This window comes from Myodes glareolus, chromosome 1, assembly GCF_982192425.1.
Source record: "Myodes glareolus chromosome 1, mMyoGla1.1, whole genome shotgun sequence".
NCBI classification, from domain to species: Eukaryota; Metazoa; Chordata; class Mammalia; order Rodentia; family Cricetidae; genus Myodes; species Myodes glareolus.
Window position 1 is genome coordinate 17,074,271 of NC_142026.1, and position 24,676 is coordinate 17,098,946.

At 46.7% G+C, this 24,676-nt stretch overlaps 2 protein-coding genes across 11 annotated transcripts; one reads left to right on the forward strand and one right to left on the reverse strand.

Annotated features, from left to right (window-relative positions):
• Window positions 1-29: 29 nt before the first annotated feature.
• Window positions 30-20,437, reverse strand: Znf142 (zinc finger protein 142). 9 transcript variants are annotated; one of them, XM_087904313.1, is made up of 10 exons: window positions 20,194-20,437; window positions 19,824-19,944; window positions 17,704-18,018; window positions 13,103-13,702; window positions 11,492-11,653; window positions 9,571-10,410; window positions 7,583-7,760; window positions 3,857-6,767; window positions 2,820-2,925; window positions 30-915 (listed from the first exon to the last, which is right to left on the reverse strand). In XM_087904313.1, exons 3-10 carry the CDS (start codon window positions 17,987-17,989, stop codon window positions 446-448), a joined length of 5,553 nt encoding a protein of 1,850 aa, XP_087760439.1. In that variant the 5' UTR covers window positions 17,990-18,018; window positions 19,824-19,944; window positions 20,194-20,437; the 3' UTR covers window positions 30-445. The 9 variants fall into 9 exon arrangements, with proteins under 9 accessions (XP_087760439.1, XP_048314955.2, XP_048314953.2 ...); XM_048458998.3 differs by having other exon boundaries at window positions 19,824-19,952; XM_048458996.3 differs by having other exon boundaries at window positions 19,824-19,983.
• Window positions 20,438-20,523: 86 nt separating this feature from the next.
• Bcs1l (BCS1 ubiquinol-cytochrome c reductase complex chaperone) lies at window positions 20,524-24,496 on the forward strand. 2 transcript variants are annotated; one of them, XM_048459031.3, is made up of 8 exons: window positions 20,524-20,997; window positions 21,686-22,088; window positions 22,170-22,309; window positions 22,499-22,693; window positions 22,898-22,961; window positions 23,130-23,299; window positions 23,943-24,060; window positions 24,194-24,496. In XM_048459031.3, exons 2-8 carry the CDS (start codon window positions 21,769-21,771, stop codon window positions 24,441-24,443), a joined length of 1,257 nt encoding a protein of 418 aa, XP_048314988.1. In that variant the 5' UTR covers window positions 20,524-20,997; window positions 21,686-21,768; the 3' UTR covers window positions 24,444-24,496. The 2 variants fall into 2 exon arrangements, with proteins under 2 accessions (XP_048314988.1, XP_048314990.1); XM_048459033.3 differs by having other exon boundaries at window positions 21,708-22,088.
• Window positions 24,497-24,676: the final 180 nt, after the last annotated feature.

Here is a 24,676-nt window from a genome sequence, read left to right on the forward strand (position 1 = left end):
CCTAGGAAGACAGAACAGGGATCCAGACATGTCTGTTAACTGGTAATCTTCTGTTTCACATGCTTACAGAGCACTAGACACAGGAACACATGCAATTAGGTACAAATGTTCAGAAAATGCTGGAAGAAAATCGGACTTGAAACCGTAAGAAGGAAGAGATGATGGCGTGAATAAAACAGAGCCCTTATAGTCAGGGGCTCTGGTGCAACAATGGTAGACGCTGGAGATCCAGGCACAAGCTAAAACCATAGTGCTACTCAAGAAATCAACGTTTTAGTCCTAGCCTATCTTTTTTATAGCTGTTAATTTTAAAGGCCAGAGTTCCAAGGGTGGGAGTGTGTTCCCGCCACACTAGCTCCCTCAGGCCCTAGACTTAAGTTACTACAGTCCCAGTTTGCACATCTGGGACTTGATGTTCTTCCTAAGCCAGAGATGGGGGAGGGGTTCAGCCTTCAGGTCCAGTCGGGGGAGCAGGAGGAGCAGGAGGACTAGGGTCTTCCAGCTTCACATCATGTAGGTGCACTGTGGGAGTAGTGGGGTCTTTGCCCACACCCTGGCTGGGGTCGGCCTGGTCAGGGTGGTGCCTGCGCACATGCTTGACCACCTGGAACTTTTGCTTGGCTTTGTAGCTGCAGAGGCGGCAGAAGAATGGGTGGCGGTCGGTATGGGTAAGGGCATGATGTCGTAGGCCAGCAGCCCAGCGAAAAGCACGGTGGCAAACATTGCAAACGTAGGGTTTGGCCTCACTGTGCTTGCGTAGGTGGGTGCGCAGCAGGAAGCGCGTCTTGAATGCCTTGCCACACTGCTCACACATGAAAGCCCGTGCCTCTCGGTGCCGTGTCTCCCGGTGTACACGCAGCGCATCAGCCCGGTTGGTGCAGTACTCACACTCGGGACACTGGTATGGCTTCAGTCCTATAGGACAAATACACACAACCATGAAGAGGGAAGAACAAGGATCTGTGGCTCATAAAGTCAGTATTGACACCTGGATATAAAGAACACAGCACAGCTAATGACCATTCTTTTCTGACATTTTGGTGCCCTTCTCCACTGAGTCCTTATAGATACACAGGTCACAGTGGATGCTGATGACTAACTGAACTTCTAGTCAACTAGTCTTCCTTATAGTAAAGAATACTCAGTTATGACAGGGTTATTAAATGGGAAACTCCAAACTTCCTTGGTCATATGACACTATAGAACTTAAAGACTCCACTGGGACACTTTTTTTTTTAAATTTAAAACTTTTTTAAAAAATGTTTTAACTTTCTTTTATGTGCATTAGTATGAGGTGTCAGATCCCCTGGAACTGGAGTGACAGACAGTTGTGAGAGGTCATGTGGGTGCTGGATATTGAACTCGGGTTCTTTGGAAGAGCAGCCGGTGCTCTTAATAGTGCTTGACCCATCTCTCCAGTCCCCTAGATACACTTTTTTTTTCTTTTTCTTCTTTTTGGTTTTTTCAAGACAAGGTTTCTCTATAGCTTTGGTGCCTGTCTTGGAACTAGCTCTTGTAGACCAGGTTGCCCTTGAACTCACAGAGATCCACCTGCTTTTGCCTCCTGAGTGCTGGAATTAAAGGCGTGCACTACCACCGCCCGGCTCATTAAATATACTTTCTTATCAAACTAAAAAAATATAAGAGAAACTAACCGGATGGTGGTGGCACATGATTTTAATCCTAGCACTTAGGAGGCAGAGGCAAGCTGATTATGTGAGTTTGAGGACAGCCAGGGTCATACACAGAACACCTGTCTCAAAACAAAACAAAACAGGGCTGGAGAGATAGCTCAGTGGTTAAGAGCATTGCCTGCTCTTCCAAAGGTCCTGAGTTCAATTCCCGGCAACCACATGGTGGCTCACAACCATCTGTAATGAGGTCTGGTGCCCTCTTCTGGCCTGTAGGCATACACACAGACAGAATATTGTATAAATAATAAATAAATAAATAAATAAATATTTTTAAAAAAAATAAAAACAAAAACAAAAAAAAAAAACGAAGAAAAAAATGTTCCAAAAAAAAAAAAAGAAGAGATAAAGATACTCCTCCGTATATGGGGGAAGCATATGCCACAATCAAAGGTACCCAATCATTAATCTTTTACAGAGAACCCATGGTTTGTGAATTCCATACACTAGAGAGGAAAGACAAATTAAAAATAAGGAACTTGGGCTGAAGACATGGCTCAGAGGTTAAGAGCACCGACTGCTCTTCCAGAGGTCCCGAGTTCAATTCCCAGCAACCACATGGTGGCTCACAGCCATCTATAATGAGATCTGGTGCCCTCTTCTGGCATGCAAGCATACATGGAAGGAATGTTGTATACCTAATAAATAAATCTTTTATAAAAATAAAAATAAAAAAAAATAAAAATAAGGAACTTAGGGCTGGAAAGATGGCTCAGTAGTTAAGAGCACTGACTGCTCTTCTAGAGATTCAGGGTTCCATTCCCAGCACCCACATGGCAGCTCACAAGCGTCTATAACTGCAGTTCCAGAGTATCTGGCATCCTGACAGACAGACATGCAGGTAGACCACAATGCACATTTTAAAAAAAGCAGGGGTGGGAGCTCTCATCTTTCTCCTCACTTATAATCATTCTACCACATTCACACAGAAACCAAGTATCTCTCAGCAGTCACTCAAACTGAGTTGGAGGGTCTCTGTGTATGTGAACTTGTATCATAATCACCGGGAAAGCTTTTGCAAATACACTTGCCCAGGCCTTTAGGTTTACCCATTCTTTGATGTCTAACACATTTCACTGGGCTGGTGAAACCCTTTAAGCAAGACAGTGAATCGACACACACACTTACCTGTGTGCTTGGTCATGTGGTATTTGAGTTGGTTGACCCACTTGCACTTGTACCCACATTCAGGGCACAGGTACTTCCGCTCCTCCTTATGGATCCGCATGTGGTACTGGAAGGAAGAGCAAATGCGAATGTTTCCTCCCCATAACAGGAAGCTTCCCACAGGGCTCAGTTGTTTCTTACTAGCTATGCTGTGGGGTAAGCTAACCCCTAATTCTGTTTAATAATCTGTAACACAAGTAATAGTACAAGTATCTGTCTCTTTGTGTGTATGCATGTGATGTGGGGGACTATTAATACTTAATATGTATATTTTAAATATTATTATTACTGAGTTCCCTAGCCAGTGACCTATGTTGTATTTTCAAATGATTAAAATTGCAGTACTAGGCATAAAAATAAGTGGTCAATAAATGTTAACAGTTACTACCCAGATTATTCTCAAAGTATTAAATACTCTTATCACATTGCAAAGTTATGGAATTTATCTTTACGAAAGTGCATAGAGTTGTATTATTTCCCCCTCTTTTTTAAAGATTTATTTATCTATTATGCATACAGTGTTCATGCCTGCAGGTAAGAAGAGGGTGTCAGATCTCATTACAGATGGTTGTGAGCCACCATGTGACTGCTGGGAACCAAACTCAGGACCTCTGGAAGAAGTCAGTGCTCTTAACCACTGAGTCATTTCTCCAGCCCCTGTATTATCCCTTTTACAGATGAGGATTCTCTTAAGTTTTGAGAAGTTAAGGGACCTATTCAGAGTCACAAGTGAATATGTGTAATTGTTAAGGTTACAGAATCCAGGATACTTGATAGATGACTTAGCAATTAAGAGCACTGGTTGTTCTTCCAGAGAACCAGGGTTTAGCTTCCAGCACCCGCATAGCAGCCCTCAAAACTGTCCTTAACTCTAGTTTAGAGGATCCAACACCTCTTCTGGCTCTACAGGCACCAGGTTCCTGTATACACATACACACACACACGCGCACACACACACACACAAAAGTTACAGAATCCAGAGCCTCCATTGACCTTACCTTGAGGCGAGAAGGGTCAGCACAGGCATAGGAGCAGAGGTGACAGCGGTAAGGCTTTTCCCCAGTGTGAATACGGCTGTGCCAAGTGATCTTCTGCCGATTTTTGGTGCTGTAGGCACAGTCAGTACACTTGTAGAGCCGGGTGCCTCCATGTCCCTTTACATGGTGATCCAGTACCAATTGATGGCGACAGGAAAAGTCACAAAAAGGGCAACAAAGAGAGGGCTGGCCAGCACCCCCATCCCCACCCGAGGTGGCCGCTGAAGTCTCCTCATGCTGGTCCAGGTAGTGCTTCACCAGGCCTACTCGCTCCCGGGCAGCAAAGCTGCAGAGCTGGCAGCGGTGACTGAAATGGCGTTGCCTCCGATGCTCATCCAGCGCTGGCCGGCTAGGGAAGGCCTCCTGGCAGGCCCCACACTCCAGCCTCGGGTGCTGTTTGCGGGTGTGTCCTCGTAGGCTGGCAGGACTGGGGCAGAGCAGGCCACAGTGGGAACAGTGCAAGGGGCCCTCAGTGGCCTCTACAGGACAGCCAGGGGATGGGTGTGCAGGTTCCGGGTGGCGGCGCAGAGCGTGCTGCTTCAGCGCTGTTTCGGAGCTAAACTGGGCCTCACACTGAGCGCAGGAAAAGGATGGGGTGCCTTGGTGGCAGCTGTTGACATGGCGAGTGATGTCATGACGAAGATAGCCGCTGTAGTCACAGAGTGGACAGAAGTGGGTGGGTGTTTTGTCATGTACGCGCAGTCGGTGCAAGCGCAGTTTTGAGTTGGTGCCAAATGTCTGTGGGCAGGAGCTGCAAGGGATGCGGCCAACACCCGTGTGTCGAGACTGGTGGGCCTCTAACCGGTACCGTCTAGTAGTAGAAAAATCACAGAAAGGGCACTGATGTGGCTTCACACCCTCATGTTTGAGTCGTTGGTGCTGCTGGAGGCACCGGCTTTGCTTACAAGTAAAGCCACAGTCCCCACACTGCAGAAGGGGCCGGGGGCCAGAGGCTGGGGCTGCAGTGGGGTGCCTCCGCTTCTGATGGAGCCTCAGAGCAGCAGCAGCAGGAGCAATGAATGGGCAGAGACCACAGCGCAGATCTCCAGACTCAAGGGGGCAGCCCTGGGTCTGGTGAGTCCTCAGGGTCCGTTCCTGCTGACAGCTAAAAGGACACGTGGGGCAGGAGAAGAGGGCATTCTTCTGTTTCTGAACCACAGCAGTGTCCCTATCCCCAGGGCTGGACTCTGTACTTTTACTGTTCAAGACAGCTGAGTCCCCATTGTTTAGGGGAGCCACAACAGGATGGGTCTGGGGGCGTCCGCGCTTTCTTCCTCGGCTGCGCTCCCCTCGGCAGCCTTCAGTCACATGAGAGGTAATAGAGGAGAGCCGAGAACAAAGGAATGTGCACGAACTGCAGTGGAACTTGCCTTGCTCAAAGTGGAACTTCTCAGAGGTCCCTGTGGGTAAGGACTTTCCTGTAAGACAGGCTGGGAAGTCAGAGGGTGTGGGATGAGGTTCCTCTACTTCTGTCTCCCCAGGGAGCTCAGAAGGAACATCTTTTGGAAGCAGAAGCTCTACCTTTGATGGTAAAGGTGGGGGTTTCTCGCTTTCAGCATCCTGTGAGGCTTGGCTACCTGGAAGCTGAGGATGTAGCGTGGGAGAAACAGGGCTGGGCAAAGCCTTGTTCTTTCTAAGAAGAACAGGGCATTTTTTCATCATATGGGTGCTGAGGCCACGTTGTTGCTTAAAGCTAGCTCCACACTCGGGGCATAGCAGTGGTTCTCGGCGGTTATGGCAACCCGATTTGGAGTGCAAAGTCAGGGCTTTCTCTCGGCGAGTGATAAAAGGGCAGTGTGGGCAGCGGAAGGCTCTTCCTTCTCCCTGGATCACCACCATCTGGACCCGGCCCTCCAGCACCAGGGCTTCTGCTTGTTCTTTGTCCTGTCTCCTCAGGGCCTTAAGAAGTGACTCTGACTCAGGAAATTGAGGCAGAGGTGCAGTCTCAGCAGACAGAGTTGCCTTGAATGTACTAGGGGTCTCCTCAGAGATTAGAGGATTTCTGGGGGGCTCAGAGACTAGCTTCTCCAAAATGGGCTCTTCTTCAGCAATCAAGCCAGGAACCCCAACACTTTCAAAGCTGGACAGTTCCGGCTCTTCCAGCCCATCTGGTCTTTCCATTTCAAGTGGTCCTGAGGGATCTAGAGGCCTGAACTCCACAGGTGCTGTTTCAGCAAGCTCCTCAAGGGGTGGTGGCTCTGCCACAGGTTCTAGCTCTACCCTCAGGGCCTCCAAGTGTAGTGTGCAGCCACCCTCCTCTGCCTCCCCTGGGCTGGGGCTGCCAACCAGGTTATCCCCTTGAGGAGCCTCAATACCATCCTGTTTTTTGGTGCTGACCTCATCACTTGTCTCTGGCAGAGCCTGGTCCACACTGGAGACTGCCACAATCCCATGTTCATGGTCTTGTCTCTCAGGCTGGGCTGACAGCTGGCTAGAAGACCCTAAGTCTGATGGAGGTGCCAGGCACTGTCTGGCCCCCTCTGATTCTTGGTTGGCATTGCACAACTGCCAAACCTGGTCCCCTGGCATGTAGCCATGGACCTTACGCTTGTGGAAGAAGAGTGTGGTGTTGCTGAAGGTACGGTAATCACAGAGGGCACAATGAAACTCACGGAGATGGGTGTGCTTGCAGTTCTCATGGCTCAGCAGGGCCTGCTTGTGGCGGCTCTGATAGCTGCAGTAGCGGCAGGGGTAGAGTGGGGCAGGTGTGCCAGGGTGATGCTGGGAAGCCATGTGCTTCTGGAGCTCATACTTGCGCTTGCACGCAAAGGCACACACCTCACACATGAGGGACTTGCCTTCGTGCCGCAGTTTATGGCTGCTCAGCTGATCAGCCCGATGGCAGCGGTAAGAGCACTGGTTGCATTGGTATCTGGGGAGAAAGACAAAGAGGAGTCAATCACAACAAATCATAACAGTTAACAGTTACTGATTAAATACCGTAGGCCTGTTTATGCTCTGTGCTGCGCGTGAACCATTTGATTTAACCTGCCTTCTACCATCCTGTGAAGTAGATATTTTCACTTTATAGATGAGTCCAAGGCACTGAAGTTAAGAGTCTGCCTGAAGGTATTCCCAAAGGAAGTGATGGGCAGAGACAGCTTAGCTTCAGGGCTGGGGCTCTCTCTATTTCATATTGCATGTGTGTGTCGTGTTGTTACCCCCTACACCAAGTGGGGCAGGTGTGCCAGGGTGGCAGTACCCACTTGACTTCTAAGTAACTGAAAGCCCCATGGAGCAGGTTTCTGTACTTTGTTCTATTCCCCAGTGAAGACATAAAAGCTACAGACCAAGGCAAGCCCCTGGGCAGATATGCCTATAGGTTAGCGAACTTGCCCAGCTGTTCCTGGATCTTAAAGTGACTACTTGGTGCCATTAAATGTAGATCCATTTTCCTGAGACCAAATTCTGAGAACTCAAGTAATACTTTAAATGTGGGCTCTAAGGATTGAACTCATCAGACCTTCATGATTGCAGGCAAGCATTTTACTGACTGAGCTATTTCCTCAGTCTCTCAAGTGACATTTTGATCTCTTTCCTTCTCCTGGCCCAGAATGCTCTCACCATGCAGAATGGGCCACAGACACAGGGCTCAACTGTAGGTGATGGAGCTAAGATAGTAGGAGCAGAGAATGATGTTAGAATAGAGAAAGCAATGGGGTCAGAGATGGAAACGTGTGCTCGTACCTGAGATCCCCTGCATGTTTCCGCATGTGCACACTTAGGTAGTGCTTCCACTTGGTGACATAGCCACATTCAGTACACATGTAATCCTTGGTGTTAGAGTGGGTCAGCATGTGCTTGGATAGGTAGCTCACGTCTCGGCAGGTGAAGTCACACAGCTCACACTTGTGAGGTTTCTCTCCTTATATTATACATAGGGGAAAGAACACAGGTCAGATACAGATTTGAGTGAGTGGCCATATCATCTCTTCCAGCAAGTTTGCTATGATGCCAGACAGGACCAAAGGCTGTATGTGCCACCAGACACATAGCAAACTTCACAAGAAAGAAGGCTACATTATAGCTGTCACAGACAGTTCTTCCAGCTCCTACACCAATGAAGAGGAGGGAAAAGCAAAGAAAATTAAAAGTCTGCCTTTTTTTTGAGACAGGGTTTCTCTGAGTAACCCTGGATGTCCTGGAATTTGCTCTGTAGACCAGACTGGCCTTGACTCAAGAGATACACCTATCTCTGTCTCCCAGTGCTGGGATTAAAGGTGCGGTGCGTGCCAAGCTTACCTCTGATTTTTAGAAAAAGGTAGTTGGCACCTGTAACTCAATCCCTTCTCATTTCCTAAGTAGAGATTAGAGCAAGAGAAGAAATAGAATTGGAACTCTAGATTCCAATACAGTAAGGCCAGAACAGCCAACATTTATATAATGCACACTATGTGCCTGATCTTTGCATAAACTGCCTCCTATCAGTGAATCTTCATAACAACACTATAAGGTGCTATTATTATCTTTGTTTTAGAGATGGGAAAATCAAAGCACAGAGAAATCACAAAACCATTTTACTAAAAGGTGGGCAGTCTGTTTCCTTGTTTCCAGAAAGGGAACAGGAAAATACAGACCTCATAAGGTTGGTGTAAGTATTAAACACAACCTAACAAAGCTGCCAGTGGTGCACAGTAAGAACTCAAGGATGAGCTGTCCTAGGACTTGTTTAATATCTGGCACTAAGAGGCTGGTGGCCATGTTCCTTCAGGACCGCCTCCCGCTCCAGCCACCTCTGTATGGCAAAGGGCAAAGGGTACACAACAGCTCTCTATCTAAATTTGACTTCTCAATTAAATTCTTGTCTGTTATCTTTACCTGCCTTGCTTATAAGATTGTTAAGGACAAAACAGGCCAATACATACAAAAGAACATTTTAAACTATGTTAACACTACACAGATACAGGTTTTAGGAAAAGGCCTTAGAAACTACACTCTGTGACAAAACTGAGCAGAAATGAACTGTTATTTATACAGGAACAACAATAGCTTTGACCAAACTATCTAAAAATTATTTTTCTACCCAGAGCTATTTGTGGAATTGGCTTTATGGTTCATCAATGCATAGACGTTTGCAGAGATCAGAGATGATACTGTAGTAGGAAGCCTGACTTAGCTGTCATCTAAGGCTTCAGTAATGCTTGCAACCAATTAGAAGTCCAAGATAAAACAAATCAATTTTCAAGTCACTAGATGTGACCATGTTCAGTTCTAAGGAAAGCCACATGCATAGGGAAGGCTGATTACCCTCTCTTCTCCTGCTCTAACACTCTCAAAATTTGAATTATAAAGGAAGTTATTGGTCCTGGTCTGGAAGTTTTCACTCTATAAAAGGCTGGATATCCACCCATCTGCACTTGACTAGGGGTGGGGAGAACTGGACAAATACTTAAGGGTAAGGAATGATAGTCTTTAAAAAAATTTTCTAGTATTAGAAAACAGGTTCTAAAATCAGAGTGCATGGATTCACTAACTTGACTATTTTATTTGTTGAATGATATTCAACTTTTGCCTTACATCCTTGCAAACTTGGAATATTAGAGTTGTGCCCATAAACTTGAGGTCAAGTGAAACAATGTATGCAAAGCCCTTTGTGTGATGCTTGCAGCAAAAGCTCATGCCAGCCATCACCTTCACCACCACTTCTATCCTCATAGGGATAGAAGCCATCTCACCGGTATGCAGCAGCATGTGTCGGATAAGCACCCTCTTGTGGGCAGTGGCAAAGCTGCACTCAGAGCACTGGTGGATCTTCTCATGAGCATGCATCTTGCCAACGTGGTCCTGGTAAGCTACTGGGTTGAAGGTGGCAAAAGGGCAGAAGGTGCACCGTAGCTCTTCACTGCCTGGGTGGCCTTGTTTTTTATGTTTGCGGAACAAGTGCTTATTGGAGCAGGCAAAGTCACAGTGGGGACAGTGGAAAGCATAATGGCTCTTGTGGTGGGCTTCCATGGCTTCAGCGGTAGCAAAGAGCATGGGACATGAGTGGTGGCGGCATTCCACAGCTCGTACTCCATGGGTCTCCTTTAGGTGCTTTACAAAGGCCTTTCGGTCGGGAGCTACATAAGTGCAGCCCTCCTGAAAGCAGTGGAGGGGTAACGGCTCTGCCGCAGCTGCTGCTGTGTGGCTCTTGAGGTGCTCTTTGAGTGCTTGGCTGAGGCGGAATTCCTCACGGCAGACAGGACAGGCATAGGTGTCTGAGTAGAAGTTGGAAATATCCTCATGCATGCTGGCCATGTGGCGGTTAAGTGCATTCCTCTCGACGGCACTGTAGTGGCACAGAGGACATCGGTGGGCCTTCTCACCCAGCTCCCGCAGCAGATGGGTCTTGAGTTTGCTTTTGCTGGTAAAGAACTTCTGGCAGTTAGGACACTGGAGGCTTGGGTCTGGAAAGTGGAGATGCAGGTGCTCTACCAAATGGGTCCGCTTCTTAAAGCAGCGTTTGCATTCTGGGCACATGTGTGTCTTGAAGAGGGACTCAGTACTGGAAGCCACATGCCCTTGCCGTCCCTGCTCTATACAGACAAGCAGAAAGATCAGCAGGGCTGTTGTGAAAGAAAGAGCCTCAAAATGAGTGAGCAAAAGAAAGGTAAAGTACCCCAACCTTCCAAGTACTGGCTCACTAAGCTCAAAATAATTGAGAGCTGGTAAGAAATACAATCAGATTTTTCTTTAAAAAAATTATTCACCAGACATAAGTAAACACGATGAATTTCAAGTGTTTCTATTGAGTTTGAAACTGGAAACAAAAGATTCAGAAAAAAAGTCTTAGGGAGCTAGACAAAACGGATTGGTCATCAATAACCTGTGATATCTATACTATGAACAGAATCCCTTTTTCCTGCTAAAGAGGCCTATGACTGTACTGGATAGTTTTATGTCAACTTGACACAAACTAAAGTCATCAGAGAGAAAAGAATCTCAATTGGAAACTCCCTCTTAAGATTAGGCTGTGGGTAAACCTGTAAGGCGTTTTCTTAATTAGTGATTGATGGATGGCCCAGCCCATTATGGGTGGAGCCAATCCCAGGTTGGGTTCTATAAGAAAGCAGGCTGAGCAAGTCATGGGGAACAAACCAGCAAGGAACACCCCTCAAAGGCCTCTGCATAAGCTTCTGCCTCCAGGTGCCATTTGAGTTCCTGTCCTGACTTCGTCCAACGATGAATAGTAATACGGAAGTGTAAGCCCAATAAATCCTTTCCTCCCCAACTTGCTTTATTATAGTCATGGTGTTTCATCGACATCAGAAGCCCTAGCTAAGACACTGGCTGAAGAAACCTTGCCTACAAGAATAAATTGTATTGTACCACTGCTCTGTGTACAATAGATTACTTGATCTATTTATCGCTGCATATTTGACTTTGCTGTTGGTTTTAAGTCCTTGAGATTAAACTCAAGGACTCACAAATGCTGAGGGAACACTCTATTGTTATTTCCCTAGCCCTAGATCTTGATTTTTGAGTCTAAGTGTAACAGAAAGAATACATGGATCCGAACTAAAGCTTGGAAAACCTAATCCTAAGGCCTAAATGTCAGGCTCTCCACTATCCACTCCTGTCTACCATGAAGAGCTTCAGCCTCAGTGATGTTATTACCTTCCAACTGCTGAGTTCCTTGGCTTTTATCTGAGACTTTGTGGGAGTCCTTTTGGGTGCCACTCTCCTCTTCCTCTATGTCCTCCTCGGCTGACTCCTGTCCAGGCAAAGGTGTACCCGCTTCCTCAGAAGGCTCTCCCTCTCCTGGAGGCAGCTTGGGAACTGGGGACACATAAAACTTGAAGTCCACAAGGGCCAATGACAGTACTGAATGCTGGTACTATACTTACTGGCAAGCAGAATTATCCTTCTCTCCTCTTAGCAGAATCTTGGATGCTAAGTAAATATATGTATTCTTATTCAAGGCAGAGATCTGAAGACCAAGAGTAAAAACCTATCTTAAAAACCTACGAAAATAACAAACTCAAATCCACTGAAGCTCAGAAGTTTGAAGTCACTGGAAAGGGGGCAGGGGCTAAGAGGTAGACAAGAGTAGAATGTACTTCCTTTGTCCAGGTCTCCAAAGCCAAAGGCTGGGTGTTCAAGGCAGAGACAATACCCTGACTGTTCAGTTTACTGAGGGGCCAAATTTGTACTTCAGGCTCATACCTTGCCCCTGAAAAGTCTTCTCTTTAGACGTAAGAACAAGAAAGAGGCTCAGTAAGTCAAGTTCTCAAGTCTGTCCTCTCCTGGACTATGTTCTCTATTCCCTGCTCCTCCACTCACTTCATGCTGGTTTTGTTATTTTTGAGACTAAAAGGAGAAACCGATGAAGTATCACCTTTGCTGAGATTTCTTTCTTTTGTTTTTTTCAAAACAGAATTTCTCTGTGTAGCTCTGACTGTCCTAGAACTCACTATGTAGACCAGGCTGGCTTTGAACTCACAAAGATTTGCTTGCCTCTGTCTCCTAAGTACTGGGATTAAAGGCGTGAGCTACCACTACCCAGCGAGATTTCTTTTTTACACAATCCTATTCCTTTCTGCCCACTCTCATGATTTATTTATGTTTTTTTTTTGACACATGATCTCACATAGTCTAGGTTGGCCTGGAACTTGCTATATAGCTAAAGATGACCTTGAATTTCTAACCCTCTCAAGTGCTACGATTACAGGCATATACCATTTGATCTAACTCCAATCTCATTCATTCTAAAGGCAATCTATAAATGTTCTGCTAGTAGCAATAGTCATTAACAGGCACTTTCACTCTTAGATGAAATGGATCAATAGAGGATATTGTTAAAATAATTTCAGATTACATATTGCATAAATCAAATTTTACTCAGTGTTACAAAGGCTTCCTTTTGTTTCATGTATTCTAATTGATTCAAGTTTTCTAGAGCCTTTCCCTTATCACCAGTATTTCCATCTTCTTTTAATTTATTTTTTATTTTTATTTTTTGTTTTACAAGACAGGGTTTCTCTGTGTGGCCCTGGCCATCTTGGAACTTGCTCTGTAGACCAGACTGGCCTCTTAATTCACAGTGATCTGCCTGTCTCTGCCCCTAAGTGCTGGGACTAAAGGCCTGTGCCCCACAGCCCAGCTGTAATTCCATCTTCTTAAGCCATACTCATGGAACAGTCATACTGGAAACAAATGGGGTGTCTTATAAGAGACCAAATGTGGATACATTCTAGGCACGAGACTAGTGGGTCCCTGGTCCCCTACCTGGCAGCAGCTCCTGGGATGGAAGGCCCTGAGCAGCAGAAAGTTCTCCCCGTGTACTGGCTCCATGGCTCCGCTGATGCTGCCGGAAGAGTTTGACGTTGGAGCCCATGAAGCTGCAATGGCTGCAGTGGAAAGGGTAATGGGCTTGCCGATGCAGCTCCATTCCCTGCTGGCTCCCAAAAAGCAAGGAGCAGCCCCGGAATGAACAGGGTACAGGAACTGCCTTGTGGGTCTGTCTCAGGTGATGCTGCAGACCCTTGCGATCTTCAGCAGAGAACACACAGCCAGACTCTGGGCAGGAGAATGTGCTGGGAGTGACCCGGTGAATCTTGAAGTGGCTCTTCAAGGCCTGGGGCTGGACAAACTCTTGTCTACATACAGGACATGGCAGGGGGCTATCTGGCAGGCTGGGGTCCTGCAGAGGGCCATGGAGGGTGAGGTTGCTGGGGGGCAGCTCTACAGAACACGGGGGGCTAGAGAGGTCCTGCACAGCCTGAATATGGGTCTCAGTGCACTGGTGCAGGGACAGCAGAGTAGGCTCTGCAAAGCTCTGTTCACAGCGCTCACAGAAGTATACCTCCACCACCTTTACCAGGACACCTGCAGGCAGAGGACCGACAGAGAGAGGCACAGAATCAGATGGAACAAGACTTGAAAGAGTTAGTCACTAGTAGAAATGTAGGTAAATCTTTTTATAGTCATGGAGTACAGATAGATTTCAAGTTTGGCTTTGTACCTGGACTATAACGTCAGGGAAAGCCTGTCTGGAATGTGTCTGGATTTCTAGTATCTAGTAAAATATTTGGCGAAAGATGTGTGCTTAGTGTGTTAATGAATCAATAAACACTAAAATCCAGAAAGCATTAAGAAAAAGCAAATTTGGGGTTAGGGAGATGGCTCAGTCAGCAAAGTGCCTGCCTTGGAAGCACGAGGACTTGAGTTCAGATCCCCAGCATGGATAGTGCAAAGACAGGCAGGTTTCTGTTTCTGGAGCTTACTGGCTGGTTAGCCTAGGCAAACCAAACTCATAAGCTCCAGGGTCAATAAGAAACCGAAATGACTTGGCCAGTATTGACCTCTGCCACCAAACCTGATGACCTGAGTTTAATTCCCAGAACCCACATGGTAGGAGAGAACTGAAGCCCACAAATTATTTGCTCACACGCACAGACACCCATACCCACACCCAGCACAGGTAAGATAAGATGCAAAAGAAACAAATAAAAATGGAGGGAGCAACTGAGGAAGATCCCTGACTCTGGCACACACATACACTGCTGCATACTAGTAAGATGGCTTCCATCCTTATGATGTGATAATGGTGATGAAGGTGATGGCTGGCATGGGCTTTTGCTGTGTACCAACATCACACAATGGGCACTGCATACACGGTTTCACCTGATCTCAAGTTTATGGGTTGATTCTCCTGTCTGCACCTCCCATCTCACAAAGGAATACTGGGTTAGAGATCCAAGCTACTGCATCTATAAGTCGTTTTGACATGGTTCCAAGGATAAAATTCAGGTTGCTAGGGTTGCATGGCAAGCACATTTTTTTAAAGATTTTTTTTTTTAATTTATTATGTATACAGTGTTCCGCCTGCATGTATGCCTGCATTGCAGGCCAGAAGAGGGTACCGGAATGCATTATACAGATGGTTGTGAGCCACCATGTGGTTGCTGGGAATTGAACTCAGGACCTCTGGAAGGGCAGCCAGTGCTCTAAACCTCTGAGCCATCTCTCCAGCCCCGTGGCAAGCATTTTTATCTGCGGAGTCATCTCATAAACCCATGAGACAGGGTCATAATATGTAACCCAGGTTGACTTATGTAGCTTAGTCGAGGCTTGAATTTCTAGATCATTCTGCCTCAGTTTTCTGAGTACTAAGATTAAAGGAATACTTGGATTACAGACACATACCAGCATACTCACCTATCAAAGTTATATTTGTGTGTGACTACCTATTAAATATACCTTATCTTTTTAACCAATTCATGGTATTTCAGAGCACTAATAAATCAAACTGAAATTCTGCCCTGATGGACCAAGATATTTCTAACAACAATAAAAACAAAACAATAATGCTGCCTTATACATCTCATCCCTATATGCATATATGGTCTTCCTATAAGAGAGGTTCCTGGAGTGGAGTTATTACGTCAGAATGTGCACTATTGTCAAATTCACTATGTAACTAAACTGACTTTCAAAAGCTTAACTTAGGTTGCAGATGCAGCTGGGTGATAGTACAATAATTAGCTACCATGTAGAACCTGGGTTCTATACCCCAGCACACAAAAAAAAAAGAATTATTTTATATTCTTCTAAGGAAAATGTGGTACATTTATACAATGGAGTACTACACAGCAGAAAAAAATAATGACATCTTGAAATTTCCAGGCAAATAGATGGAGCTAGAAAACATGCTCCATGAAAACATGGTCTGGTAACCCAGACCCAGAAAGACAATTATCATATGAATTCACTCATAAGTGGTTTTAAAACATAAAGCAAAGAAAACCAGCCTACAAATCACAATCCCAGAGAACCTAGACAACAATGAGGATCCTAAGAGAGACATACATGGATCTAATCTACATGAGAAGTAGAAAAAGACAAGATTTCCTGAGTAAATTGGGAGCATGGGGACCACGGGAGAGGGTTGAAGGGAGGGGAGTGAAGAAAAATGTATAGCTCAATAAAATCAATCAATAAAGTTGCAAGATTGTAGTAGCTACGCATGGCGGCATATACCTTTAATTCCAAAACTCGGGGGCAGAGGCAGGCAGATCTCTGTTCCAGGCCAACCAGAGCTACATAGTGAGTTCATATCAAAAACAAACAAACAAGCAAAAACCCAAAGTTGCAAGATATTATATATCCTTACACAGCCTCTTCTCCAACTCTAGGAGTGTTTTTTTTTTCTTTCTTTCTTTTTTTTTTTTTTTTGGTGTAGACAGGGTTTCTTCAGAGAAAGAAGTAGTTTTGGCTGTCCTGGAGCTTACTCTGTAGACTAGGCTGGCCTTGAACTTGTAGAGATCCGCCTGCCTCTGCTTCTTGAGTGCTGGAATGAAAGATGTGTGCCACCAATGACTGGCCTACTGACTGGCCTACTCTACAAACTTTTTAAAAAAATACTTAGTTTTGGCCAAAATTGAGAAGCAAAAATAGCATCTTGTGAAATTAGGCATTTTCCCATAGGGCTATTGTTTATCTTTATTTCTTCTTTAAGAACTGCATGCAGAGTAATTCATATCCATTCATTTATTCCCTCTCTCCCCTCAAGACAGCATCCTGCTGTGCAGCCCTGGCTGGCCTGGAATTCACTATGTAGACTCTGGCTTCGAATATTTAGCAATCCTCCTCAGTTCTGGAAATAGAGGTGTGTACAGGAAAAAACAAAACAAAACAAAAAACAAAAAACAATGAACTCTAAAATTTAAAAATATTGTCTTTATTTTTTATTTCTTAAAAACATTCAGTTATATGAGATGTGTCTATATGTGCATGCGTATTTTTGGAGGTCAGACAACAACTTGTAGGAGTTGGTTCTTTCCTTTTACCATGTGGATCCTGGTGATTGAATTCAGGTTATCAAGTTTAGTGGCAAATACCTTTATCCACTGAGCCACCTTGCCAGACCCCTTAACCTGACACAGGGTCTCACCATGTAGCACTGGCTGGTTTTGAATTTCCAGCTATCAGTCAACCTCTGTCTCCCAAGTATTGGGATTACAAGTGTGCGCCACACACAGTCTGTTCATGCTCTCGTTTTGTTCCACCAGAGAGAAGTTAAAGATTTTTTTGTTTGTTTGTTTTTTAAAGACAGGGTTTCTTTGTGTTGCTCTGGTTGTTGGAACTTGTCCTGTAGACCAGGCTGGCTTCAAACTCAGAGATCTTCCTGCTTCTGCCTCCTGAGTGCTGGTACTAAAGGCATGCACCACCAGTGCCCGGCTCAGTTTATAATTCTTACATGGTCAAATGACCTAATTTTTCCCAGCATCCTTTGCTATTATCCTATACTGTCAGAAGACAGCTGTTACTGAAAAGTAGCAGTTAAAGCATAGGACGTTTCCTAAAATGGATTTTTTAGATGTAGAAAGAATGAAGGGAAACTTCCTACTCAGACAAACAACATGCCCTGGGTAGGTACAGTATGTTATACACATGAAACTAGGACAAGGAAACACGTGAGACTTCTGGAAAGCCCTGCAAAACTCAAGATGGTCGATCAGGTTGGGCCTCTGACCTAATGACTGGCTGGTTTAGGGTCAGTATGGAATAAAGAATCCCCAAGGACTATCAGAGCAAGATCAAGCCAGAATAGACACAGGTGTCAGGAAAGTCTTCTGTTCTGAATTACTGCCTAGCAGACACGAAGCTCTCAGAGGGAAAACTTTGCCAAGTTTGTTATAAGGCTGTATGCTACCCTGCCAGCCTTCCATCAACATGTATCAGCTGCAAACCAAATTATAACATCTCCGGGTATAAAAATAGCATGCTACCTTGTGTTCTCATCACATTCAAAGAGAAGGACCAAAAATAGCACAGACAAAATCTCAGGCTGTGTTCCACTGGCCTGGTAGCAACTATGTTTGTACCTGAGGTGTCTCCAGAAGCTCCTGGGGTCAGGGTTTCAGTTACTGCTTCCACAATGATCTCCATGTTCCCTGAACTCTCTTCAGTAGCTGTGGCCTCTACCAGGAGGCAGCCTGGGTCAGCAGGCAAAGATGCAGTCTCCCCAGAAGCACAGGTATTCTGGACAGGGCCCAGGATTCCATGGTTTGAGAGAGGTGGGGGAATCAACAATAGCTCAGAGCATAGTCCATCCATCTCCCCAGTGCCGTTAGCCAGCTGGGATGCCAACACAGGGTCTGTCATTATCATTGACTTCTGTGTTGTGGTCTCCTAAATTGCTGACAAACAGCCAGGAAAAAAAAAAAATCATACATATATGGTTAGAACTCTCAACTTCTCCAAAGTTGGCCCACACATTTAGGCATTTCCATTCGTGGCAACATGCTATACTTTATTATCCTAAATATTCTCAAAGCAACACTGAACACAGAGCATAAAATGAGAATGAAGTCAGTATTAGTAGAGAACCAACAAGTTGAGGTCAACATTAAAGACTGCAGGTTATGTTTCTTGCTAGCTAGGTGATGACTACAACAAAACTAAGCAGGGCCGGAGAATCTCATTATTCTCAGTGCAGATATAAAGCCACTGCTTCACTTGCAGTCCTTGTTGCCCTGCCTCTCAGACAACCCCCTCCCCGCCCCCCTAACCAGATGACTTGCTATATTCTGACTCGTTAAATTCTGTTTTGTTTGCTCCCCACTTTCTTGCCTCTTCCATTCAGTGCATTTCAATCTCTTTGTCTAGCCAATCACACACACCTACTCCTTAAGAAAATATTTCTGCTGTGACTGCTTCCTAATATTCTGGATTTCCTCTCTTTGGGGTCCTGACAGCCTTTGTATGTAACTCCAGCAGAAACCATCCTGCACTATTTTTTCCCTATCCGTCTCTCTTCCTAGTTGTACAGCTCAACTAGCTTCAACTATGGTACGCAGCTGAGGATGACTTTGAACACCTAGTATCGCAGCTAATGAGTGCTGGGAAGTCAGGTGTACACAACACTTGTTTTTAAGATTTTATTTTTAGTTATGTGTGTTGATATGAGTGCAGGTGCCCGCAGAGTCCAGAAGAGGGTACTGGATTCCCCTGAAGCTGGAGTGACTGTCAGACGCTGGAAATGGATGCTAGAAACTGAACCCAGATCCTCAGAAAGAGCAGCATTCACTCCTAACCACTGGACAATTTCTCCAACCTCACCCCCCCCTTTCTTTTTTAAAATGCGGTGCTGGGGATCAAACCCAGGGCTTTGTGCATGCGAGGCGAGCACTCTACAAATGAGTTACTATATATCCCAACACAGGATGCGGCGCTTTCTCACTTTAGCGAGCACAAGGCATCAACAAGCTACACAGGGCAGACATACAAAAATTCTAGTGACCAGCTGAATTGAAGTAAACCCAGATATTTTAAACCAAGGTGTCAAACCAGTGTTCCCTCACATACAAGGTAACTTTTGAACTCACCAAGGCCTCCAGAACCTAACACAACCAAGAAGCAAATTAAACTAAAGGCCCTGTTAGACATGGCTGAAATAAGTGAGATACTTTTTTAAATTCTTAGCACTCAGTAGGCAGAGGCAGGTGGATCTCTGTGAGTTCGAGGCCAGCCTGGATTACAAAGTGAATTCCAGGCCAGTCAAAGCTTTTACACAGAAAAACCCCTGCCTCAAAAACCCAACCAACTAACCAACACGGAATGACAATAATTACTTGATGAAATCGGGTCACCAAGGTGGAATGAGACCCAGGTGAGGGCCACTATTCCTTATTCTGCAGAATCCCTCCACTCAAACCAGTAAGAGCACACAGAAGTTTTGAAGGTGACACGGAAGAGCACTTCCACGGTTAGCGAGGCTCTTTGGAACCTATAGCTTCCACCGACGGCTTATAATTGCTGCTCTGCCCAATTTTCCAGCTCCATCACGCAGCCTCAAGAAGATGCACCGCTTGAGGTAGGAGTGTGCCAGAAAGAAGGAACGTGTTTTCTTTGTGACTGGAGAACCAAGAGACACGAAAGCCTGGGAACAAGGCGCCCCGGACAAGGCACCTCGGTTCCCACGCGCCTCTGGGCTTTGACTCACCGTGCGGCCTCGAACAGAAGCACTCGCGTCGATTCTCTGGGAATCAGCTTTCCTAGCTGTAAAGTGGAGGCGGCGACAGACAAGTCATGAGATCCAGCGAAGGAGAAAGGCGTTTAGGAACCTGCAAGGCTTGGAATGATGCATCGTCACGATTATGGTCCTGAGGAGAGGTAGCGGATACCCGGGCGGAGCCCAGGGCGGTGACGCGAAGATGCGCCTGGGTCCCTCTCGTTGGCGTGCTCCCCCTCAGCACCTCCTTCCACGGGGTTCCACTTCCCAGACCCTACTCACGCTAGGGCTGGAGAAACTTTTACTTCCAGCTTGCAGCACCCGCACTTCCCCTGGTTCCCGCCGACAGCCGCTCTCTCACCTTCTACCCCAGGACCGGCGGGAGCCGCATCTCTATGGTCTCACTGCTACTGGAGCGGCTCCTAAGGGGCCTTTGGTGTGGCCGCCCTCGCCCCACGCGCCTCTGGGAATCTGACGTGAGGCGGTCACTCTGTCTCTCTTCGGGGCCCGATGCTACTCTATGGTTTCCCCCTTATGTCCTTGAGTACCCTAGCTCGGAGGCCCAAAGCGGAACCACCGAGAGTCACAAGGTAGAGTGGCACAGACTTCGTGGTGGGTGTGGCGGGAAGTAGTTGTAGAACTCGGGGGCAGGGCCTAGCGGCGCTACCTCCGATTGCGGCCTGGTTTTACCATCGAGTCTGAGGGCCAGAGAGTCATTGCAGTAAGGGGGCGGAGTGACAGGTTTCCCCCGACCACGTTCCTGGAAGCCCGAGCTGTGTTGTGTGGCGTGTCTGGGAGACAGCTGCTGCGTGTCGGGCTCGGGAACCAGCAGCCAGAAGACTTTCGTCAGTGGCTCTCTATGCAAAGGTGTTTTGGAACCCTAGATCCCAGCTCCGAGCCTTAGTGGAGGTCACCGCTATCAGTTCACCGGTGGCCCGAGAGCCAGGCATAGGACAAAGTGGCGGTGGTGGAGTGTCGCAGGAGAGGTGTGCTGGAAGTAATTAGTCCTTTTCCTTTGGGAATGCTCTACAGTTAGGCCTAGTCACATCTTACTGGGTTGAAATTGGAAAAGGCTCCGTGGAGGAAGTAGCCTATGAAATCTCAATAAGAATGCCGGGAATAAAGAAGGGGGCATTCGGAACCAACAGAACTGAATGGGCCAGAGGTAGGTAGTGATTTGCATATTTGTTGAACTGCTGGTAAAGATAGCTGTCCTAATGTGGAGGTTCCTGCGTATCCGGTTGTGTTTGAATCCAATGGAAGAAAGTCACCGAGGGTGCTGGAGTAAAAATGTGACAGAATTGGAGAGGGTCCCGGAACGGTGGCTTACTGATGCAAGCACTGAAGGTCCATTCAAATGCCACTTCGAGAACTAAAATTTAACTTGCATGTAATAGCTTAGGTGGGGAGTAACAAAAGTTCAAACAGTTCATTAGGAACTGGGTGTAAGAGGATATTCGAAGGGCATTTCTGATAGTAAAGCATGTGGTCACTGATAGCTCAATGGAAAAAATCACCTTTGTTGACTCCACCCAATGGGGACTCTTTCTGTCTCAGCTTTTGCCAGGGACCAAAGTCTTGCCTTTCTCGTATCCTGATGTGAAACTGGTTACATTGCTTTTTGGAGTTGAGAAAATCTCCAAACCTGTTCTTCTGGCAAAAGGTCTTCTATCTGAAGAGCAAAATGGATTGGAGAGCTTGGGGTGTTTGCCCTGGCATTCCAACACCATATCTACTCCCCGAAAGGATACTGAAGCACACAACACTGCTGACCTGTCGTCTTGCTTCTGTGGGAGGAAGTGGGGCAAATCTGATGGGTCTGGCTTCTAAACTAGTCTTATGCTTTCTCCCAGCTCTGCTTCTCTCCACCCCTAGGTTTTGACAGTGTCTCGGGGCCTGTAAGCATCTGTCGTTTTTGGTTTTTTTCCCTTTCAAGATGCCATTAACAGACTTTATTCTGGCCCTAAAAGATAATCCCTACTTTGGGGCTGGATTTGGGCTGGTAGGTGTGGGCACAGTTCTGGCTGTGGCCCGGAAAGGAGCCCAGCTGGGTCTAGTGGCATTCCGGCGCCATTACATGATCACACTGGAAGTCCCTGCTAGAGACAGAAGCTATGCCTGGTTGCTTAGCTGGCTTACCCGACACAGCACCCGCACTCAGCACCTCAGTGTTGAAACCTCATACCTTCAGCACGAAAGTGGCCGAATCTCCACCAAGTTCGAATTTATCCCCAGCCCTGGAAACCACTTCATTTGGTAAGACTGGAAGCTAGGAAGGGCTCTGAAGACAGGATAGATTGGTGGAGGAAACTGGGTCACTTTGACAATTTTATTCAGGTATCAGGGGAAATGGATCCGGGTACAACGAAATCGAGACATGCAGATGGTAGATCTGCAAACGGGGACTCCTTGGGAATCCGTCACCTTCACAGCCCTGGGCACGGACCGGAAGATTTTCTTCAACATCCTGGAAGAAGGTATGAGATGGTACTGGCAGGTGCAGGCTTTTGCTGGGGCTTTCAGGAATGGGGCCGTTGGGCATCAACAGCTTGAAGAAGAGGAATAAGAATCCAAATACTTGGGAGAAGGTTACCAGGACAGAACTCTCCTTAATTGCAGAATCAGCTGTGATCAAGAGACTTATGGTCTCATTTCCTTGCTTGCAGCTCGAGCACTAGCCCTGCAGCAGGAGGAGGGAAAGACAGTGATGTACACAGCCGTGGGTTCTGAATGGCGTACCTTTGGTTATCCACGCCGCCGCAGGCCACTCGATTCTGTCGTCCTGCAGCAGGGTCTTGCTGACCGAATTGTCAAAGATATCCGGGAATTCATTGATAATCCCAAGTGGTACATTGACAGAGGTAAGAAGCACCTGGGATCTCGGCTAGTCTGTAGCCAGATGAGGTGACAGAAAATCCTAGCTCCGGAAAAAGAGGAAGAAACCTTGTTTCTTCTGATGCTAAGCCCTCCAGACTAATAGGGAATAGAGCTGAGGTGGAATATGAACACCTGGACCAGAGTACAGGATTCGCTTTAGGTTTTGTTTGTCTTGGTTATGTCCCTAGGCATTCCCTACAGACGTGGCTACCTTCTTTATGGGCCCCCTGGTTGTGGGAAGAGCAGTTTTATGTGAGTAGTCCAGTTCTCTCGACTCTGAACCTCAGTCTTTGCAGAAGAACTGCCCTGATAGGGTGGGGAGAGAGGCTTGGGTCTGGAAACGAGATATACACAGACCTCCTGGGAGTCCCAAAGAGCCTTCAGGTTGCCTAGGCCCTCCTTCTGTGTGTCTGTCCACAGAACCGCTCTGGCTGGAGAACTGGAGCACAGCATCTGCCTTCTCAGCCTCACAGACTCTAGCCTCTCAGATGACCGGCTCAACCATCTGCTGAGTGTCGCCCCCCAGCAAAGCTTGGTGCTCCTGGAGGATGTGGATGCTGCTTTTCTCAGTCGAGACTTGGCCGTGGAGAGTAAGTAGAAGATGCTGGGGACGGGGACTCTTTTGTTTAGCTGATTTAGTGTGTGGGCACATGCACGTGGGGTCAGTTCTCACCTTGTTGAAGAAGTGCCTCTCTGGGTTCTGCCATACTCCCGTCTCCAATGTCAACATGCCGTAAGACTTAGATCTGTGCCACTGCATCCAGCATTTTACCTGGATTCTGAGACCAGACTTGGATCTTCAGGCTTGCGCAGCTAGCACTTTTGATCATAGAGCCTTCTCCCTGACCCAGGAAAGTAGTTCGTACTTAAGATACTGAGGGTCAGAAGGAAATGAGGAAGAGGGGAAGCAAGAGTTTTTGGAGGGGGCTGGAGAGATGGCTCAGTGGTTACGAGCATTGCCTGCTCTTCCAAAGGTCCTGAGTTCAATTCCCGGCAACCACATGGTGGCTCACAACCACCTGTAATGAGGTCTGGTGCCCTCTTCTGGCCTGCAGACATACACACAGACAGAATGTTGTATACATAATAAATAAATAAATCTTTAAAAAAAAAAAAAGAGTTTTTGGAGGCCTGAGTCAGCAACAAGAGGTGTTGATAAGGAGGTAACTGCAGAGGGGACTGCAGCAGGAGTTTAGCTAAGATACGCCCATTCATGTTCCTGTCATCCTCCAGACCCTGTAAAGTACCAAGGCCTAGGTCGTCTCACCTTCAGTGGACTGCTCAATGCTTTGGATGGCGTTGCCTCCACTGAGGCTCGCATTGTGTTCATGACCACCAACCACATTGACAGGTAAGAAGAAAGGCAAAACTCCACTGCTCTGCCTTGGGTGAGTGTGTGTGGCGGGGTGGGGGGGGTGTTGAGGAGACTGTCTCTTTTGGGTGCTAGCAGGAGTATCGGCTGTGACTCTGCTTTTTCCTCTTAGGCTGGATCCTGCCCTGATACGCCCTGGGCGAGTAGATCTGAAGGAGTATGTAGGCTACTGCTCACACTGGCAGCTGACCCAGATGTTCCAGAGGTTCTACCCGGGGCAAGCGCCTTCATTGGCTGAGAACTTTGCAGAACATGTCCTTAAAGCTACATCCCAGATTAGTCCTGCCCAGGTGCAAGGCTACTTCATGCTGTATAAAAATGACCCTGTGGGGGCTATTGAGAATGTTGAATCTCTGAGGTGATTCACCAGGCCACTATCTGCTCTCAAAAAATCCATAAACACCAATCACACTAATCTGACTAATGTGACTTTTCCTCCCTCCCTTGCTGCGCTTGTACTTGAGAATAAAACAGGGGTTGCAATAGTAGTGCCACAAGATACGCATATACAAATGATGGGGCCATGGCCGCAAGAGAGGGAAAGAAGAGACTGACATGAATGGGGAAAATATATGCGTTCACAAAAGGCCACCCA

Bases quoted from the DNA above. Each gene is read 5' to 3' on its own strand.
- Bcs1l (XM_048459031.3), top strand. From the start codon at position 21,769: ATGCCATTAACAGACTTTATTCTGGCCCTAAAAGATAATCCCTACTTT. The intron at 23,300-23,942 runs GTAAGTAGAAGA...GTCATCCTCCAG, and splicing joins TCGAGACTTGGCCGTGGAGA to ACCCTGTAAAGTACCAAGGC. The intron at 24,061-24,193 runs GTAAGAAGAAAG...TTTTCCTCTTAG, and splicing joins ACCACCAACCACATTGACAG to GCTGGATCCTGCCCTGATAC.
- Znf142 (XM_087904313.1), bottom strand. From the start codon at position 17,989: ATGATAATGACAGACCCTGTGTTGGCATCCCAGCTGGCTAACGGCACT. The intron at 13,703-17,703 runs GTACAAACATAG...CTCTGCCTGCAG, and splicing joins AGCTTCTGGAGACACCTCAG to GTGTCCTGGTAAAGGTGGTG. The intron at 10,411-11,491 runs GTAATAACATCA...TTGTCTGTATAG, and splicing joins AGGAACTCAGCAGTTGGAAG to AGCAGGGACGGCAAGGGCAT.